At 40.8% G+C, this 21,675-nt stretch overlaps 1 protein-coding gene across 4 annotated transcripts; it reads left to right on the top strand.

Annotated features, from left to right (window-relative positions):
* Window positions 1–1,224: 1,224 nt before the first annotated feature.
* On the top strand, window positions 1,225–20,098 carry LOC121289141 (holocytochrome c-type synthase). Of its 4 annotated transcripts, none has more exons than XM_041208246.1 (7): window positions 1,225–1,313; window positions 2,416–2,556; window positions 3,053–3,210; window positions 4,541–4,689; window positions 6,661–6,780; window positions 14,034–14,120; window positions 18,795–20,098. In XM_041208246.1, the coding sequence occupies exons 2-7, from the start codon at window positions 2,445–2,447 to the stop codon at window positions 18,994–18,996; spliced, it is 828 nt and encodes a 275-aa protein (XP_041064180.1). In that variant the 5' UTR covers window positions 1,225–1,313; window positions 2,416–2,444; the 3' UTR covers window positions 18,997–20,098. The 4 variants fall into 4 exon arrangements, with proteins under 4 accessions (XP_041064180.1, XP_041064183.1, XP_041064182.1 ...); XM_041208247.1 differs by having other exon boundaries at window positions 1,258–1,313; window positions 2,419–2,556; XM_041208249.1 differs by lacking the exon at window positions 6,661–6,780.
* The last annotated feature ends 1,577 nt before the right edge of the window (window positions 20,099–21,675 follow it).

Genomic DNA, 21,675 nt, shown 5'->3' with positions numbered 1-21,675 from the left:
ACTGAAGCTGTAATGAGCTCAGGGGCTGAGTGGCCCTGGCAGAACCCAAAATGATCATTAGTGAGCAGGTTATTGTCAAGTGAGTGCCACTTGATAGCACTGTTGATGACCACTTCCATCGCTTTACTGATGACTGGGAGTAGACTGATGGGGCAGTAATTGGCAAGGTTGGATTTGTCCTACTTTTTGTCTACAGGATGTAGGTGGGCAATTTTCCACATTGCTGGATAGATGCCAGTGTTGCAGCTGTATTGGAACAGCTTGGCTAAGGGCACAGCAAGTTCTGGAGCACAAGCCTTCAGTATTGTTGCCGGAATATTGTCAGGTCCCATAGCCTTTGCAGTACCCAGTGCCCTCGGCCATTTCCTGATATCACATTGAGTGAATCGAATTAGCTGAAGACTGGCATCTGTGATGCTAGGGACCTCTGGAGGAGAATGTAGTGATTTATGTACATCTCTTCCACAGTTTCCCAGTTCCTAGGTTGGTGGTGTTGCCTTGAGTTTAGAAGGTTGAGGGTGACTTTGTGTTTGAAATGGAAAAAACGATTCAGTGGGGTATATAGAAAAACTATTTCCTCCTTATAAGGGAATCCAGAACAAGGGGTTATTAAAAAGGGTTGTAGATGCTGAGTCAAATGAAATATTAAAATTGGTGCTTCAGCCCTATGGCTCAGTGGGTAGTATTTTTAGCTCAAAGACAGAAGGTTCTGGGTTCAACTCGCACTCCAAGAGGTGAGCACAAAAATTAAGACTGACAGTGCAGTACTCAGGGAGTGCTGCACTGTTGGGGGTGCTTTCTTTTAGATGAGACTCAAAACCATGGCCGTGTCTGCCCTTTCAGGTGGATGTTAAAGATTCCTTGGCGCTATTTTGAAAAAAGAGGTGGGGAGAGATCTGCAGTGTCCTAGTGAATATTTATCCCTTGGCCAACTTCACAAAAACCTCCTGTGTTTTCCACATTCTAACAGTGATTACACTTCAAAAGTAACTCATCTGCCGTAAAGGAATATCCTGAGGTCGTGAAAGGCACGATATAACTGTAAGTCTTTCCTTCCTTTACTGCAGCTGTACTATGACCATGACACCTTTAAGGATAATTAGTTTGCTCCTTGTCACGCTGGCAACAGATATATTTCACACTCCCCCCGGGCCTGGAGCTGGGCTTTGTTGACGACATGAAGTGGGCGTGGCCGGAGGAGCGGAAGTTTTGTACATAGAGAGTGGTCTATCGGCGGCGCGGGGGGTTGTGGGAGCGAGGGCGGTGTTAACCTTGAGCAGAGAGAATTCGAGAATCCGGAGGAGGAGGAGGAGGTAAGGGCGGGATTGTCAGGTGGCTCTCGCTATCTTAACCCCCGCACCCCGGCTGTGGTCTCTCTCTCTCTCTCCCCCCCACCACCCCGGCTCTGGTCTCTCTTCCCCCCCACCAGACGCTGGTCTCTCTTTCCCCGCCCCCACCACCCCCGTCCCTGGTCTCCCCCCAACGTCTCTCTCTTTCCCCCCACCTCGTCTCTTCTCTCTCTTCCCCACCCCCCACCCCCAAACGTCTGGTGTCTCTGTCTCTTCCCCCCCCCCCCCCCCCCCACGTCTCTCTCTCCCTCTTGGTACGTGATAACTGAAATCTTCCCATTGAATCATGATTATGTAAGAAGGAATTTGCATTTATCTAGCACCTTTTCTATGTCTCAGAGCACTTTACACTTGAAATGTACATCAGTCGCTGTAATCAGCATTGTAATGTCAGCAGATGTGTTCCTAGCAAGATCCTGTGGTGCGATAACTGACTGGCTAATCGTTTTTACTGGTATTGATTAAAGGGTAAATGTTGGCCAGGACCCTGCGAGAACTCCCCTGCTCTTCAAATACTTGCATAGAGTATTTTATGCCCACTTGAGTGGACAGACAAGGGCTCAGTTTAGCACCTCATTGGGAAAATGACACCTTGAGCAGTGCACTCCCTCGCTACTGTACTGTGGTGTTTGTCAAGATTACATGCTCAAATCTAAAATGGGGCTTGAACCCAAAGCCTTCAAACACAGGAAGGAGACAAACCACCGAGTGAAGGCTGACAGTTTAACTATCTGATTGTGGTAGAGATAATTATTTACCATCATGGAAACTTTTTTTTCATTCAATAAATGAAAATAAATTCTTGTGTGCCTGCATATTTAAATTGGAAATTGTTTTAAAAAATTTTTTGCAAGTCTTGTTATGTGATTAAGAGAAAAATCAACCTATTAATTTAAAAGAACAAGTAGTCTACTTTGTGTGTTATTAATTATAACCAGTGTTTTGGGTAAATACTGACATTTTGATGTTTTAAACATTTATAATACTGCAGAGGTCACATGGCATTCAGCTTACGGTAGGATTGTTGCTTGTGCTCTAAGTTTAAATGACTTACCGTGTTCCACAGCAGTTACTTGAGGCCTTGTCACCCAAAGAATGGGAGTATCCACGTCAGCGCTGCCTAACAATGCGCAAACAGCTTCAGCTACTGTTACGCCACAAGCAACATTACCTTCAGAATGTCCTATGCATCAAGCCAAGAAGGAAGGTAAACATTTTAAAAATGTTGGTGCCTGAATTTTTTTTACCTGAAGCTTCAAATATGTTGTGCTGCCAACTTGTAAAATTCTTTCTTGCAAACCGTTTTATGTTAAGCAAATTTTTGGAGACTCTTATCACTATTGACAAGTTTAAATTGTACCTTCGATTTATTTTAGAGTCCCTTCAGAATGATGGCAACTTATTTAGTACATTAGAAAGTACTGATATTGTCACTATATAGTTCTTCAGACATCTGTGATATTAGCATTACGCGCAAACAAGTATTTTAAACTCATTGGCTTGGGCAATATGGTGTGAATATTAATGTTCAAATGTTTAATACTTTTGTTACTTTGCTGCTTTCATGATGCTTTTAACCTAACAAACACAAACATAAATAACAGAATTTCAAGGCTGTTACTGCGCAACAGCATCGATACAATTAATTGTAATGATTCACTGATTTGAATTGTTTGTTTTGTTTACAACCTGTGTTCCATCAGGTTGTCCAATTCATCAGGCAGCTGCAACAACTACCTCAATAGAGAATGCATCTTATCCTGTGCCTGCACATCAGGAGAGGGCGTATGAATACTTGGAGTGTCCCATGAAAACAGCTAACAAACCGCAAACAGAAGACGATATTGATCCCAGTAATATGGTAAATAAGACAAGATTTGTCTTAATCTTTCAAATGCTAATGTCTGTTTTTTCCACTTGTGATTTAGTGTTTCACTGCTACCCTTCCGTAGAGGCACAGACTGAGGGGATAAAGAAAACCCTGGGGAGAATTTTCTCCCCCTCGGGCGGGCTTGGCAGGAGTGGGCCCGGGTGGGCGTGCAACAGTTTGAAAGTGTGCAGAAATCTCCCTGAGGCGCAGAGCTGCCTCAGGGAAATTACTTTGATTATGAAAACATTGAAAAAAAATTTTAAAAATTATTTAGACATGTCCCCTCATATGACAGTGTCACATGAGTTGGGACGTCAATTAATTTTAATAAGAATGTTGTTAAAGTTATAAACCCTCCATGAAACGTCATCCCACCCATGGCTGCCTGGGCTTTTCACCTGCCCACCAACCTTAAGGTTGGACGGGCAACCCTGACAATGACCTTAATGAGGTGATTAATGGTCTTAACAGGCCTTTGACAGTTTGGCGGGCGCGCAGCCACCTCTGGTGTGTGCCTACCGAACTGAAGATTGGAATGATGTGCGGTGACATCGGGATGCACGCCCCGCCCCCGCACGCCGACCAGAAGATTCTGTCCCCTGTATCAAGAAGCCACAAAGGCACAAATAATGTCAAATTATTCTGTACACAGCCACACATCCTGATTTTTAAATTTCATAACTTAATACATTCTGATTCAGCAATATTTTGTGTTCAGTAACACAAGGCAAAAAATGACTTGCTAGTCATTTTAAAAACCTTATGGAGTAAGGTGAATGCCTTGAGTAGACTATAATATGTTGTTTTTCATCAAAACGTGATGCTTTAATTCTTTTCTGTTTATATGCTTATGATAATTGTTGATTGGTTGAGCAGTTGAAGCGTGGCACATCAAAGATGTTGCGTAATGGCAATTTTATTACTGAATCCAACGTGTTACACTTAATACATTATTTTTGCTATGTCTTTCTTGTAAATGAAGTATTAGAAATTTTACCACATGTTACAGGGAATGTAGGTAGACTGCGTAGCTTAGCTGTACCAGAGGAGAATTTTTCTGGGGAACATAAGTTTTACTTCAGCTGAAATTAGCATTAGAACAGTGTGGATGGTGGTTTCAAATTTTGAGTTTTGTATTTTCTTAAGATTCAGTGTTGTGAAATCAATTCTGTTCAATGGGAGCTGTGTTTACCTTTTTTGTCTTTAGGAAGAGCTTTATGATATCTTTGTAATTTTTTGGGGGTACAGGGAGGATGAAGTGGGGAGGGGATGGGGAAGTTAGTAATTGTATGTATAAGATCCTTATCACTTTGTTTTGTAGATGCCACCACCTAATCAGAAGCCATCACCAGATCAGCCATTTCCACTTTCTGTAGCCAGAGAGGAATCTTCCATTCCTAGGACTTATTCAGACAAGCATTGGGTATATCCTTCTGAGCAGATGTTTTGGAATGCAATGGTCAAGAAAGGGTAAGCAGACAAAGGCTTATTATTACATAGTTGCTAATAGAATACCCGTTGGTGTTTTTTTGAGAATGTTACTAACAGAATAGGTAAGGAGGAACTGGTGGATGTGGTGTACTTGGATTTTCAGAAGGCTTTTGAAAAGGTCCCACACAGGAGGTTAGTAAACACAATTAGAGCACGTGGGATTGGGGCTAATATACTGGCATGGATTGAGGATTGGTTAACAGACAGAAAACAGTAGGAATAAACGTCATTCTCAGGTTGGTAGGCTGTGACTAGTGGGTACTACAAGAATCAGTACTTGGGGCCCCAGCTGTTCACAATCTTTTTTAATGATTTGGATGTGGGAACCAAATATATTTCCAAGTTTGTGGATGACACAAAACTAGATGGGAATATGATTTGAGAGGAAGATGCAAAAAAGCTTCAATGGGATTTTGACAGGCTTAATGAGAGGTGGAATATAATGTGGATAAGTGTGAGGTTATCCACTGATAGGAAGAATGGAGGTGCAGAGCATTTCTTAATTGGTAAGAGACTGGGAAGTGTTGATGTCTAAAGGGATCTGGGTGTCCTTGTTCATAAATCACTGAAAGCTAAGCTGCAAATGCACAAACAATTAGGAAATCAGTTGGTCCGTTGGCCTTTATTGCAAGAGGATTTGAGTGCAGGAGTAAAGATGTCTTGCTTCAATTGTATAGAGCCTTGGTTAGATTGCACCTGGAGCACTATGTACAGTTCGGTCTCCTAACCTAAGGAAGTCTATACTTGACCTAGAGGGAGTTCAGTGGATGTTCACCAGACTAATTCCTGGGATGGCTGTCCTTTAAGGAGAGATTAAGGAGACTAAAGAATACAGAGCCAGAGTTTAGAAGAATGAGGTGTGATCTTATTGAAAATAACAAAATTCTTACGGGGCCAAATAGGGTAAATGCAGAAAGGATGCTTCCTTTGACTGGGGGAGTCTAGAACCAGGAGACACAGCCTCAGAAAAAGGGGTAGGCCATTTAGGACTGAGGAGGAATTTCTTCACTCGGGGAGTGGTGAATCTTGGGATTCTCTACCCCGGAAGGCTGTGGAAGCTCAATCATTATGTTGAAGGTGGAAATCAATAGATTTCTAGATACTAATGACATCCAAGGATAGGGGGATAGTGCAGGGAAATAGCATTGAGGTAGGTGGCCACCATGATCTAATGAGCAGAAGTAGGCTCAGGGCTGAATGGCCTATTCTTGTTCCAATGGAGGGAATGGTTATGGAGCTTGAGTATCAGATTCCATTACTACTGTCAGTCATGGGTTAAGCAAAGGAATGCCACCTGGCAATCTGGTGCTTGCAGATTAAATTCTGATTATATCTGGAGTCTGAATCACACAGCTACACTTGTGTAGATACACTATTGAAAACAAAATTGTAGTTTCTGTGAAGAACTCGAAGGGAAGGGAATGCAGATGGAAGAATTAAAACTGATGGTATGGGGAAACCAGCAAAATTCCTGTTCCTAATTGCCCTCCAGTTACCTCGTATAGGGGTGGGATGTGAAGACTTAGTTGGGCTCAGCTCTGATGCCTCAGTGAGTAAAAGTCTCTTGACACTCATTGTCTATCCTCTCACAGTGGCCTGACACAGAGTTATACCTCAGCAAGACTTCCAGAGAGGAAAGGCAGATTTTAAAAATAGAATATGGAAAAAGAGCTTAAGCCATATGATGGTAGAACTGTATGTTTTCAATAAATGAAAGTGGTTTTCTTTGGCCCACCACAGAGTACCTAGTATTCATCACTGATGTAGTGCTATCTTCTGGTTGTTAAGTGTTGAATATGAAAAGGGCCACAGTTTTATATTCTATAATTCAACATTCATTTCATTCGCTATAATTTTGTGTTTTGCTGAAGAAAATGGATTATTTTAACAGTGACGAAGCATTCAGTGCCTTGGTTTAAAATTATATTCCATTCTGTAATTATTTTACAGGTGGCGCTGGCGGAATGAAGATATTACAGCTAATGATATGTCAAACATTATTAAGATCCATAATCAGAACAATGAACAGGCCTGGAATGAAATACTCAAGTGGGAAGCACTCCATGCTAAGTTAGTTCATAGTTCATAATGGATGCATTTATTGAGCAGCACAGTGGAAGTTGTCTGTTGCTGGGGTTATGAAATGGAATTGACATCGTAGTGTATCAAGCTCTGATTTATTGCATTACTGTTTCACTTAACTAAAAGGAAAACTTGGAAGGCTAAATATCCACCATTCTCAGAATGTTTGCGGTTTTTTTGGTTCTGAAAGTTCATATCAGTTTGCGTGTTAGTTATTTCCATTTGCCTGTAATAAGACTTCTATTTTTTAGTTTGAAGCATCAATGCAGGGAACTTAAAAGGAAATACTATGGATTTTATTTTTGGGCAAGAACTTGGTGACACTGATGGTAGTACAGTGGAGGCCACATAAGTGAATTTCCCACTTAACATAACTAGGAGCTGGAGAAAGCCATTTGGTCCCTTTTGAGTCTCCTGCACCATTTGATAAGATGACGGCTGTACCTCAACTCCACTTTCCTGCATTGTCCCCATAGCCCTTAGTTCCCTCAGTACTCAAAAATGTATCTCAATGACTGAGTATCCACAGCTCTCTAGGGTAGACAATTCTAATTTGCAACTCTGAAGAAGTTTCTCCTTATCTTGGTTCTAAATGGCTGTCCCTTTATTCTGAGACAATAACCCCATGTTCTAGATTCCCTGTTGTTGTGGTAAAGTGACTACTCTCGAGTCTGAGGAATTCAAACAAGCAGATTTTTATTTGAGCATATGCAAGGGAGAAGATCTCAGTCACCCAAGGAACTTCTCAATAATACAGTTTACAGCACATATTTATACTTCTTAGCGTTCTTCTTTCAGTCGAATGTTTCGTGACAGTCATTAATCCTTAACCCTACTATTCCATCAGTGAACTGGATCATGCAGGCCCAGCAGATGTTCCCATTATCTCAACCGTCAGCCTTGTGTCTGCTAATTTCCATGGTGACTCAACCATCTTTGCTGGTCTTCAGTTCCCCTTTCCTTCCTATACATAGCAATGAATAGTATGTTCATACAGGCTGTTATTGCTAGCTGCTGAGCCAGCATCCCCAGAGCCACCTTTGATGAAGTATCTGATTATGCCTAGGAAAGGAACCCTCATAACTATAGTGCTTATTTTAAGATTAATAAAGCATTTTAATATTAACCATACTAATATAAGATCCCAGGTCCCCACTTGACCCATCCAGGGAAAGTATTTTCACAGCAGAGATCCTGTCAAGTCCTTTAAGTCTTTTATATGTTTTAATTAGATCACCTGACATTCTTTTAAACTCCAGGAAATATAGGCCTAGTCTACTCAGCCTCTCCTCATAGGACAATCCACTCAACCTGGAAAAAGTCTAGTGAACCTTTGTTGCACTCCCCCTAGGGCAGGTATGTCTTTCCTTGGGTAAGGGGACCAAAATCGTACACTGCTCTAGGTGTGGCCTCACCAATGCCCTGTATGATTCTACTAAGATTTATTTAATTTCACACTTTATCCCATCTTCCATGTTCTTTCCCACTCACCCAACCTGTCTATATCCATCTGCATCACGTTCGTGTCCACCTCACTGATAACTTTTCCGCCCAACTTTGTATTGTAAGCAAACTTGGATATATTACGCTCAGTCCCCTCATGCAAGTTATTGATATAGGTTATAAATAGTTGACACCCAAGTTCTGATGCTGCAGTACCCTGCTAGTTACAGGCTGCCGACTGAAAATACCCTGTTTATTCCTACTCTGTTTTTTGTCTGTTAATCAATCCTCAATTCTATTATGGTCACTCTTCCCTAGGGGCCCCTTTACTACAAAGTTATTAATTAATCATTCCTCATTGCGCAATGCTGGTTCTAAAATAGTCTGTCCCTTAGTTGGCTCCTTGACAACTGATCTCAAATTAACTTGTGTACATTCCATGAAATTGTCCTCCACACTATTACTACAAATCTGGTTTGCCCGGCCTATATGAAGATTAAAGTTCTCCGTGCTTACTGTATTACTCTTGTTACGTGTGACTCTAATTTCCTGGTTTACACTCTGCCCTATTACAACTGTTGTTAGCGAGCCTATAAATACCCCCACCAATGTTTCTACCCCTTGCTGTTTCTAAGCGCCACCCAAACTCATTTTAATTAATTTTCTGAGCTTAAAACCCTTTCTCTCTACTGCCTTTATCACATCCTTCATTATCAGTGCTACCCCTTCTACTTTTTCCTTTTGCCTATCTCTTCTAAAAAATTAAACATATTGGAATATTTAGTTCCCAACTTTAGTCACCCTGTAAACATGTCTTTGGAATGACTATTGGATCAAACCTATTAATTTCTATTGATGCTTTAACTCAACTAATATGTTGCAAATGCTTTGTGCATTCAGAAATAGTGCTTTTAACTTTGACTTTTTACTAATTTTCCCTGATGTCCCCTTCATCACTCATGCCCTATACCTTTCTTACTGTCTATTCCTGACCCAGCCTACTTAATTTTACCCAAAATGCTGCTCTGCTCTAGAACCTTGACATTTCCCTTGCTGCTTTGTGGGAATTATCTGCTTAGAAATTCTTTTCATATGATTTCCTCTGTTTTCCAGATATTTAAGTGCGCTAAAATATAACCATCTGGAATTCAATTAAGCCATTGAACCCTGTTTGGAAGCTACAATCTTGGCGGTGACTGAAATTGGTTTTCAACATTGCAACTGACTGACCAGCCAACTATGTTCTGCAGGCATGCATTCATCACACATTTGATTTATTCATCGTGCTCTGTGCTTGCTCTTTTCGAACTGCCCAGGTACACTTTAGTCAGCTGTGATGTTGAAAACTTCTGGCTTAAAATAGCATCATAATAGAAGCAATGAAAAATGGGAAGAATATGGTCTTAATCTGTTTTTGCTGACTGTTTTACTTAAATGGTGTAATAATTTGTTAAATGCCTTTGCAATGTTTGCAACTTTGGTCGTGTCAAAACCATAAATACTTAGAAAGTTAGTACTGCAGCCATTTGTAATACCCGTTGCAAAATATACTGTTACCTATTATTGGGTCATAAGAATGTAAATAAAGGAGGAGTAGATCATTCAATCCTTCAGGTGTGTTCCACCATTCATTATCATCGTAGTTGATCTTCTACCTCAACTTCACTTTCCTGCACTAATTCCACATCCTTTAATTCCCTTAATATCTAAAAATGTGATATATCTCCGTCTTTAATATATAGTGACTGAACCTCCACAGCTCTCTGGGTCAGAGAATTCCAAAGACCCACAGCTCTGTGAAGAAATTTCTCTTCATCTCTGTCCTAAATGGCTAATCCTCATTATAAGGTTGAGCCCAATTTCTAGACTCCCCAGCCAGGGGAAGCATACTCTCACCATCCATTCTATCAAGCTGCGAAAGAATTCTGTGTATTTCGATGAGGTCACTTTCTATCCTTCCACATTTGGGGAATATAAGATTAGTCTGCTGAATCTCTCTCAAAAGAATAATCCCCTCATCCCTTTAATTAGTTTGGTGAACCTTTGTTGTACTCTCTCTAAGGCAAGCACCCTACCTAAGGAAAAGAGACCAAAATTGTACACAGGCTGCAGGTATGATCTCACCCAGGTCCAATATAATTGTATTAAGATTTCTTCACTCAATCTTTATTACAAAGGGATTGGAGTATACCATACCAGTTGCTTTTCTAATTGCTTGCTTGTACTCGCATGTTAACTTTCTGTGATTCATGAACAAGAATACGCAGGTCCCTCTGAGTACCAACATTTCCCAGTTTCTCACCATTTGAAAGATATTCTACTTTTCTAAAATAAAACACAAATGCTGAAAACATTCAACAGATCTGGTTGCATTGTGAAGAGAGAAACAAGAGTTAACGTTTCAGGTCTGTGACTTTTCATCCAAACTCTGCTGTTTCTATTTTTCCTACCAAAGTGGATAACTTCACACTTCCCCATATTGTGTTCCATTTGCCAAGTTCTTGCCCACTTGTTTAACCTGTCTATCTCATTTGTAACAACAGTTCACATCTATTACAGTGCAATCAGCAGTTTAAAAACACACAGGTTGTGACAGACTTAACAGCCTGTGTAAACATTTTCTTGCATATAGTCAATATGATTTAAATCGTGCTAGACCTGGTGATAATATCCCAATATCAAGTTCATTTCCATTTATTCACTTAATATGCAACATCTAAGGTATATAATTTTGTTAGATTGGATTTTTGTTGTTGAATCTTTTTAATATTTATCAATAATTGCTTGCTTTCATATCTTAGATTATTTTGTAGTCAGTATTAAATTGCTGAATATTTGAAAGTTAAGTACTGCGGATGCTGGAGATGTAAATGCCAGAAATACATACTTAGCAGATCTCGCACCATCTGTGAAGAGAGAAACTTGAAAGTTTCAGGTCAATGACGTTTTGGCAGAACTCAGCAGTTCACCAGCCTGAAAGTTTAACTCTGTTTCTCTCTTCACAGTTGCTGCAAGACTTGCTGAGTATTTCCAGCATTTTCTGTTTCCAATTGCGGAATATTTAACTTTCTGGAAAATGAAAAGGAGTTTGGTAATCCAGTCTGCACTCGGATATTGCCCACACCTTTGGGGAATGTTTGTGTTTGCCTTACCATTTGTGGTTTAAAAAATTTTAATCCAGCGCATTTTCATCTGTAAAAATATGAATAAAATATGTACATACATTTCATTTACTTAAAATCCTTATAGAAACAAACATCAGCACAATTTTAAAGTTTTTATTCATTCATGGGATGTTGAAATTGCTGCCAAGGTAATTTATTGCCCATCTATAATTTTCCTTGAAGGTGATTGCAAGCTGCTGTGAACCACTGCAATCTTTCTGATGTAGGTAGACCCACAGTGTTAGGTGGGAGTTCCAAGCCTTTTAATCCAGTGATAGTGAAGGATTTCCAAAGCAGGATGGAATCTGACTTGGAGGGAAACTTGCAGGTGGTGTTCCCATGCACTTGCTGCCCTCATTCATCTAGGTGGTTGAAGTTGTGGGTTTGGAAGAAGTATTGTTGAGTTGTTGCAGTGCATCTTATATATAGTACATACTGCTGCCACTGTGTGTCAGTGGTGGAAGGAGTGAATGTCAACATGGTGGACTGGGTGCCAATCAAGAGGGTTGCTTTGTCCCGAATGGTGTTGAGCTTCTTGAACTGCACTCATCCAGGCAAGTGGAGGGTATTCCATTACAATGTTGACTTGTGCCTTGTAGATGGTGGACAGGCTTTGGGGAGCCAGGAGGTGAGTTACTCGCTTAGAATTCTGACCTGCTTTTGTAGCCACAGTATTTGTGGCTAGTCCAGTTCAGTTTCTGGTCAATAGTAACCCTTCCAGTATGTTGATGGGGGATTCAGTGATAATAATGCCATTGAATGTTGAGGGGAGATTGTTGGATGCTCTCTTGTTGGAGATGGTCATTGTGCGGCACTTGTGTGGTGCGAATGCTACTCGCCACTTATCGTCCCAAGCCTGAATGGTGCCAAGGTCTTGCTGCAAATGGGCAAAGATTGCTTCAGTATCTGAGGAGCCACAAATGGTGCTGAACATCGTGCATTCATCATCAAACATACCCACTTCTGACCTTATGATGTAGGGAGGTCTTTGATGAAGCAGCTGAAGATGGTTGGGCCTAGGACACTACGCTGAGGAACTCCTGCCTTGATATCTTGGGACTTAGATGATTGACCTCCAACAACCACAACCATCTTCCTTTGTGCTAGGTATGACTCTGACCAGTGCAGAAATCCGCCCTCCCACCCCAATTCCCATTGACTCCAGTTTTGCTAGGGCCCTTGATACCGCACTCAGTCAAATGTTGCCTCGATGTCAGGGCCGTGACCCTCACCTCACCTCCATAGTTCAGCTCTTTTGTCCATGTTTGGACTAAGGCTGTAATGAGGCCAGGAGCTGAGTGGCCCTGGCGGAACCCAAACTGAGCATCAGAGAGCAGGTTATTGCAGAGTAAGTGCTGCTTGATAGCGCTGTCGACGACACTTTCCATCACTTTGATGATTGAGAGTAGACTGATGGGGCAATAATGGGCAGGGTTGGATTTGTCCTGCTTTTTGTGGACAGGGCATACCTGGGCAGTATTCCACATTGCCAGGTAGATGCCAGTGTTGTAACTGTACTGGAACAGCTTGGCTAAGGGTGCATTAGTTCTTGAGCACAAGCCTTCAGTTCCATTGTTGGAATGTCGTCAGGGCCACTATCCTTTTGTAGTATCCAGTGCCTTTAGCCGTTTCTTGAAATCATGTGGAGTGAGTTGAATTGGCTGAAGACTTGCACCTGTGATGCTGGGGACCTCAGGAGGAGGCTGAGATGGATCATCCACTCATCACTTGTGGCTGAAGATTGTTGTAAATGCATCACCCTGCCTGGGCTCCCCCATCATTGAGGATGGGGATATTCGTGGACCCTCCTGTTGGATGTTTCATTGTCCTCCACCATTCACAACTGGCTAGACTCTTTAAAATAAAAGCAAAATACTGCAGACGCTGGAAAACTGAGATAGAAACAGGAAATTCTGGATGAACTCAGCTGGTCTGGCAGCATCTGTGGAGAGGGAAACAGAGTTAATGTTTCGAGTCCAATATGACTCCTTGGAAGAGAAACCATATTGAACTCAACGTTAACCCTGTTTCTCTTTCCACAGATGCTGACAGACCTGCTGCATTTTTCCATCATTTTGTTTTTATGTATGGTTAGATTCTCTTGGAGAAGGTCATTACAATGTCAAGACACTTATGGCACAAACGTTCCTTGCTACTTATCAGCGCAAGCCTTTATGCGTGCTGACATAACTTCTCAGATACTGAAGCAGTCTATGAATGGGACTGTGCATTCTGCAATCATCAGTGAACGTCCCCACTTGTAATCTATAAATCTTGAAATTTTAGAGCTCCTTTGCACTACTGGTCATTACTTGCATGGCTGAATTTGTGGAGCATTGCAACTCAGGTGGTGTCACATGGGGAGAAGTTCCAGTATTCTTTTGGTACTTGGTCATATCTTAAAGTGTACTCCGGCCATTCTCTTTGTGTCCTTAAACTGTCAAGTGGTCTTTCTCAGAATCATAATTTCTTCATATTTTCCAATAAAACTTAAGGTTCAGAAAACATGAATTCAATCACACTGCTATATAATATTCTAAATAGTCAATGCACATAATAAAGCTGTAGGAGCAATATTGGGCATTAATGTCAATTTAGTTAAATTAAAAATATTTGGTATACTTTTGTTTTTAGGGAATGCCCCTGTGGGCCTACATTACTCCGCTTTGGGGGAAAAGCTAAGGAATATTCACCAAGAGCTCGGATTCGTTCTTTAATTGGGTATGTTATGAACTGTGTAGTTAGATTATGCAAGAAGTGGACAGTTTTTTTGAAGTGTCAAATAGTTATAGATTGCATAATCTTTTTGAGCATGTAAATAAATTGTCATGTTTTCGGGAGAAATAAGACCTCTTTTCTGTGCGTGCATCCAAGAGAACTTGGTAACCAACTGGTTTAAATTCTTATGTGTTGCAGTATTGTTCAAAGTAAATTTTCTTGAATCCAGCCTAGTTGTACTGCCAGTTAAACTTGTTCAAATGCTGCCCCTAATCCTCATCAATGATACCATAGATCTGGCTGTTAACCTTTTAATCTGACTGTGGCACCTTCACTTTAATTAAACTTTGAGGGAATTCCCTTTTGAGGGTGAGGGAACATAAATCATTGTTTTACCATTGTTTGGGACATGTATGGCCATTATAGAACAATCAACAATCTAATGTAATCACTTTTTATATTAAATATGAGTGAGCTAAAGGTCAGGGAATCACCATGAGGTACACCTGTACAGTTTATTTTCTGCCTTATTTCTTTTTTTCAATATGCAATGACTACCATCTGCTGGAATTTTGAAGCACTACATTAGGAAAAGGTTGCTGAAAACTTATTCACAGAACGGTGCTGAAGATAAATATTTGTTTTATTGCACTTTTAATACAGAAATGATTGCATATATATATTTTTTAACTAGTACAAGTTCACGTTATCATTTTACTTGCATGTGAATTTCATATTTTTCAAGACAATTTGCATTTGTATATTAACATAAAATCACAAGGCACTTTGCAAATGAAAACAGGGAATTTAATACTGAACAATGGAAGGCTAGATTAGGGAAGTGAACAAAAACCTGGTTTAAGAGCTGGCCTTGAGGAGCTTTTTAAAAGGTGATAGAGGTGGAGGGAAAGAGGGTTTAGGAACTGAGTTGTAGAGAATGGTGCCAAGCTGACTTGCTCCACCACCTATGATTACTCACCAGTCCCCTCCCTTGAAGACAAGAATTATTTGTTCCCTAGTTTGCTTCATTTTCTCATTGAGATGTTGACTGACTCACCTTCCACCCATCCAACCTTGGGTGGGTTGAGTCTGAGAAACTGGAGTTGAGGTAGATCAGCTAGATTCATATTGAATGATGGAGCAGACTGGCTCTCTATGGCCCACTTCTCCTCCTGCTCCTCTGAAGTTGTTTCCCATTAGCTGAAGGGTGGTGAGTACAGATCCAATGGTAGCTTTCACAAGGGAATTGGATAAACACTTGAAAATATTGCAGGTGTCTGAGGGAAAAGCAGGGGAGTGCGGATAACTGGATTTCTCTGTGATGCAGCAGGTGCAGATGCACTGGGTTGAATGGCTTCCTGTGCTGTACTGTATGATATGGCATTATATTGGCATTAAAAAGTGTGTTAGTTGTATTAGCCCAGATTTTGTGGTAGTAATGATAGCAAATCTATCAACATTCACTGTCACTTCTCCACTGAAACTGGCAGCAACTTCTGGAGTCCTCACATGCGCAGCTAAACATCCCGTAGTTGCTGTCTGTGATCCTACGCTTCTGCATAGGTTGCACTGTTGAAATTCCCACAAACTACAATCAATTAAAAATCACTGAACTGATGAGAACCATTTTATGTTATTAGTCTCACTAAAAATCCTTGTAAAAGTTGTCTAGCTGAATGAAGTGTGACTGGATTTTAACAGTGTACCAGGTTCATGATTACTGTCGAACAGCTTCTGTAGCTCTTTTTTTAAAAAAAAAACTAATTATGTATTTGTGGAATGTCAGGTGACTTGTTGCTAGATTCAAATTAGAAAAGGGAAATCCACACCACAGATTTCGAGATTTTTATGGGCAGCTTTCTTCGAGCTGAGCAATGAGTGTTGTCATTTCACTGGCAGGAAAATCTGGGCCTTTTATAAAATTAACCATCACATTCTAATGAGTGGCTGCAGTTTACAATTAATTTCATGTTGACTTACATACACTTAATAAAACATTGAATCAAATTGCAAAACTGGTTTAATTTCATTAGATGTCAAAAAAGAACAAATTCTGGCATTTAAAGATGTAATATGTCATTTGAGAAGAAGGACCTAATCTATGACCCTACATGCCCTGAGACCACATTTTCTACTTGTGGCCTTACGTGGCACTTTTTTCTTCAATGTCACATGTTTGGTGGTTTGCAAAAGCCATCTTAATGCTGCTTTTTCAATGGTAATTTAAATCCCACTAGTGACAGGCTGGTTAGCTCAGCTGGCTAGAGCGTGGTTCTTAATTATACCGACAATGCAGGTTCAGTTCCGTCCTGGGTGAGGTAGTTCTTGGGGCCTGCTGCTTCTCCTTGTCCTGTGGTGATATCATGACAAAAGCTACATAGAGAGAGAGAAAATGACTGACCAGTGCTAAAGAATCCTTTGCAAACCATCAGATATGCATGATTCTGACAGGAGAAATGAACAGAACAAGAGATAAGTGGGAAACGTTAGGACGTGAGGGAGGAGAGCATGTACAGTAGCGCTGATTATCTTTGAAACAGTGACTATTGTTACATACAGGGGAGGAAGGCAAAACTGATCTTTATTTTTTCGCTGTCTGTCCATAAGAGGTGTTTCAATTTTTGAAATAGGCTGTGATGTGTTTTCCCAAACTCTGGGTTTTCCCTTCCTCCCCTGTATGTAACAATAGTCTCTGGTGGACAATTAAACAACTCACTGGAGGAGGTGGAGGCTGCACAGATGCCCCCATCTTCAATGATGGAGGAGCCCAGCATATTAGTGCAAAAGATAAGGCTGAAGCATTCGCAGCAATCTTCAGCCAGAAGTGCCGAGTGGCTGATCCACCTTGGCCTCCTCCGCAGGTCCCCAGCATCACAGATGCCAGTTTTCAGCCGATTGAATGCACATGATATAAAGAAACGGCTGAAGGCACTGGATACTGCAAAGGTTATGGGCCCTGACAATATTCCGGCAATATTACTGAAGACATGTGCTCCAGGACTTGCTGTGCCCCTAGCTAAGCTGTTCCAGTACAGCTACAATGCTGACATCTACCTGGCATTGTGGAAAATTGCCCAGGTATGTCCTGAAACACAAAGCAGGACAAATCCAACCTGACCAATTACAGCCCCATCAGTCTACTGTCCATCATCAGTAAAGTGATGGAAGGGATCATCAACAGTGCAATCAAGCAGCACTTGCTTAGCAATAACCTGCTCACTGACGTTTAGTTTGGGTTCTGCCAGTGTCATTCAGCTTTTGACCTCATTACAGCCTTGGTTCAAACATGGACAAAAGAACTGAACTCCAGAGGTGAGAGTGACTGCCCTGATGTCAAGGTAGCATTTGACCCACTGTGGCATCAGGGAGCTCTAGCAAAACTGGAGTCAGGGGGAAAACTACACTGGCTGGAGTCATACCTAACACAAAGGAAGATGATTGTGGTTGTTGGAGGTCAATCATCTCAGCTCCAGGACATCATTGCAAGAGTTCCTCTGGGTAGTGTCCTCAGCCTTGCCACCTTCAGCTGTTTCATTAATAACCTTCTTTCCATCATAAGGTCATGAGTGGGGATGTTTGCTGCTGATTGCACAATGTTCAGACCATTCGCAACTCCTCAGACAGTGAAACAGTCCATGTCCAAATGCAGCAAGACCTGGGTGTTATCCAGGCTTGGGCTGACAAGTGGAAATTAACATTTGTGACACACGAATGCCTAGCAATGACCAGCTGCAACAAGGGAGAATCTAACCATTGCCCCATGACATTCAATGGCATTACCATCGCTGAATCCCCCACTATCAGCATCCTGGGGGCGGGGGTTACCACCAACCAGAAACTGAACTGAACTAACCTACTCTTGTAGCCAGAGTTTATATGGTTAGTGGTTAGGAATCCTGTGGTGTGTAACTCACCTCCTGACTCTCCAGACCCTGTCTGCCATTCACAAGGCACAAGTCAGGAGTGATGGAATACTGTCCACTTGCCTGGATGAGTGCAGTTCCAACAACACTCAAGAAGCTTCACATCATCCAGGAGAAAGCAGCCCGCTTGATTGGCACCTCTTCCACAAACATTCACTTCCACCACCACTGACGAACAGTGGCAGTGTGTACCATCTACAAGATGCACTGCAGAAACTCACCAAGGCTTCTTAGCGCCTTCCAAACCCACGACTGCTACCATCTAGAAGGACAAGGGCAGCAGACAGATGGGAACACCACCACCTGGAAGTTCTCCTCCATGCCATTCGCCATCCTGACTTGGAAATATATCACCGTTCCTTCACTGTCGCTGGGTCAAAATCATGGAACTCCCTTCCTAACAGCATAGTGGATGTACCTACACCACATGGACTGCAGCGATTCAAGAAGGCAGCTCACCAGCACCTTCTTGAGGCAATTAGGGATGGGTAATAAATGCTGGCCTAGCCAACGAAGCCCACATCCCATAAATCCAATAAAAAAAAACAAAAATAAATGCTTTTGAGCTTAATGTTTTGAAGTGGCATACCATGAATTTAGTGTTTTATATTGAGGCTCCATGGCATGCAGGTAAGTGAGCCACTAAGACAGAGAACCTGGTCATCTTTGCTTGAGACAAAATTTAAATTGTAAAAATCTGCACGTATTTAATATTAGCTTGTGGTATCTCAACTGATTGTTTTAAAACTGCTAGGTATGAACTGCCCTTTGATCGACATGACTGGATTGTGAACCGTTGTGGAAGAGAAGTACGATATGTGATTGATTACTATGATGGAGGCGAGATTGACAAGTCAACGTACCAGTTCACTGCTCTAGATGTACGTCCTGCTCTGGATTCCTTTTCTGCAGTGTGGGACAGAATGAAAGTGGCATGGTGGCGCTGGACTTCATAAACTCTATTTGGATTGTAGCATTTATTGCACATGAGCCTGTGGATGTCATCTTTTAAATGTTTTAAACTTAAAACTGAATTATCTGTAAAGAACAACTGGACAAGCTGCAACCTGCACCTGCCATTGACCAGATACCACACCCTTAAAAGTTCTCAACTATTTAAAACAATTCTGATCATTTTCTGTGCATACGATTTGTCATATTTCCAGGCTTGATGTATGGCTTGTACTGTATGTTGTGTTGTATTCAATACATTTAGTTCTTGTAATTGCTTATGGAAATAATCAATCAAAATTCATTTATTTTGAAGATATTGAAGACATAGTCCAGGGGAATTACTTTTGTGAGGCCTTACTCTTGATGCTTCAATGTATTAATTTCATAAAGTATTAAACTCGACTATATTTGTTTCAGAGTTTGAACAGCTTGATGGTATACTGGGATAATTGCAACCTTTAGACTTTTCCTGTGCTTTCAATGCAGTAGTGCTTGAAATTATGGTGCAATGCTATATGAGTCCTGTACTTTCTCTTGACTTTAGGACTGAGCAGCATCACTTTCAAATGAAGATGGGAATAGATTAATTATAGTAATTTTCCTGATGTATCAGAGAGCTGAACGAGTTCTGAAAAATAAAGATACAACAGTAAAATTTTACATACCTTAGTTTCTCTGTTAGAATGGGAAGTAAAAACTACTTTTGCTGGTCTTCCTTGATGTATTGTGCTTTTTTTTTGGCATTCAGTATTTTCTTAATGACAGGCAACAGACTTGATACTATAAAATAGATTTTCCCATTACTTGCTTAACTACAGAGGATATTGAAGAGGTTTCAGAATGTGAGGGTTACTAGTCTGAAGTAGCATAGTCACAACCATAAGGTGACAACCAAAATTCTAATTTGTGTATTCCATAACCAATAGTCTATGTTAGCAAATCGGTCAAGGTCACAATTATGCTGAAGTTTTGACTTTTTTGTTTATTATTGCCCAAATTTATTTGCTGGGAAGATTCATGCCTTAGGAACGCTGGCATACCCTCATTATGAATTTCTGTAATAAATAAACTTGCACAGCTGAAATAAAACCATTCTTTTCTGAAGTACGGAAATGATTTTATATGTATTCCCCATAAAAACTTTCAATGAACTCTTCCTGCAGTGTTTAAAGTTAAAGTACTAATCTTTAAGCATTATATTTGACTGAAGCATTGAAATAAATGTTCTGGATACTAGCCTGAAACATGCATATTTGTTGCGGTTGGTTAATCCTTGACTGTTGCCTTCTGCCCAAGTGCTGTAGGCTGGGTATAGCATGGAATTAATATTAGGCACATTGAAACTTTACCTATTTAGGTTTTCTCAGCAGTTTGACTTGAAACACTTCCAAAGCATGCTTGAGTGCAATCAACTCCTGAAGTTAGAGTCTTGTGCAACTAATAGTGCACACAAACACAAACTTGCCACTCTCTAGGGGGCCGATGACAGAGAGAATATTTTTTTGCATCTCTCAATATCTCTAGAACTGTAATCTTTCACGGCCTGCTAAACATGCAGCCACATCTGAGTGCTTGCACTATACTGTAAAAATTGCATGGTACACAGGTGCAGTCCCGCGTTCTGTCAGACTTATAACTTTGATTTCTGTCAAAATTACATAGACTTTGAAAAAATCGTGTGTTATCCTTTACCTCTGTGATCCAGTTGTACGGCAATCCTCTCTTTCCAATCTCTTTCCCCATAGCATGTAAACATTTCCCTTTTAAATATTTATCCAATTTCCTATAGATAGTTACGATAGAGTCTTCTCCCGCAATTACAGATTATATTAAGTCAGTGCTTTAAAAAAAAATCTGTGGTTCTTTTGCCAATTATATCTTGAGAGAATTTAGAAGGAATTTCTTTACATGGAGGGCTTTAGGAGGATGGAATTCTTTGCTGTAGGGAGTGGTTAAGGTAATGACCACTGTTTCAATTATTGAAAATTGGATATGTTTTTGAAGCAAAGGACGATACAAGTATATTGGGAATACAGACACGATTGGTTGAAAAGTCTCCAGTCAATGGGCGCGTGACTGCATAGAAATCTGGAATATTACTGTGAAAAGAACAAACATCAGGCACGACCAATGTTCTCTTTAAGGTGTAGGCTTGCACAGCAATCTTAAAGGGACTGTAGTGGAAGAAACAGGCCACACACAGCAAAGAGAATTTAGAGGGAACATTGCCTCCCTAGCTCAAGGTAATCAGCAGTTTCAGAAAATACATGAGTTGATCCTTAAGGACTTGCGGGCAACTCAACTGGTGAAAAGGCCGTGAGAGATGGGAGAGACTGACCGTCTTAATGAATCTGTTTAGCCCTATAATAGGACTGTTTAGGACTAAGAATTGTTAACTCTAGTAACTATCCCAGATAGGGGCTGCCAAAGCAAAAAACTGTTTTCCACTGGCTAGCTGTTTCTTATTGTCAGCTTCTTGGGATGGCTGGTGGAGAAAAAACACTTCTATTTGTGTACTCTGAGTACAACTGGCCTATCCTCATTATTCTAACTGGAGATTTGTATTTGCTTCTAAGTAAACCAATGACATCAATGAGTTTTTATGAGCATACATTTTCTCAATTATGGCTGGCTCCTCTTGACATCATGATGTAGTCATTTGCACACACTGGTAGTAAAGA

This window comes from Carcharodon carcharias, chromosome 16 (assembly GCF_017639515.1).
Source record: "Carcharodon carcharias isolate sCarCar2 chromosome 16, sCarCar2.pri, whole genome shotgun sequence".
In the NCBI taxonomy this organism is placed as follows: Eukaryota; Metazoa; Chordata; class Chondrichthyes; order Lamniformes; family Lamnidae; genus Carcharodon; species Carcharodon carcharias.
Note: the sequence above shows the minus strand (reverse complement) of the source record. Positions and strands in the feature narration are given on the sequence as shown.

Bases quoted from the DNA above. Each gene is read 5' to 3' on its own strand.
- LOC121289141 (XM_041208246.1), top strand. From the start codon at position 2,445: ATGGGAGTATCCACGTCAGCGCTGCCTAACAATGCGCAAACAGCTTCA. The intron at 2,557-3,052 runs GTAAACATTTTA...GTGTTCCATCAG, and splicing joins GCATCAAGCCAAGAAGGAAG to GTTGTCCAATTCATCAGGCA. The intron at 4,690-6,660 runs GTAAGCAGACAA...ATTATTTTACAG, and splicing joins AATGCAATGGTCAAGAAAGG to GTGGCGCTGGCGGAATGAAG.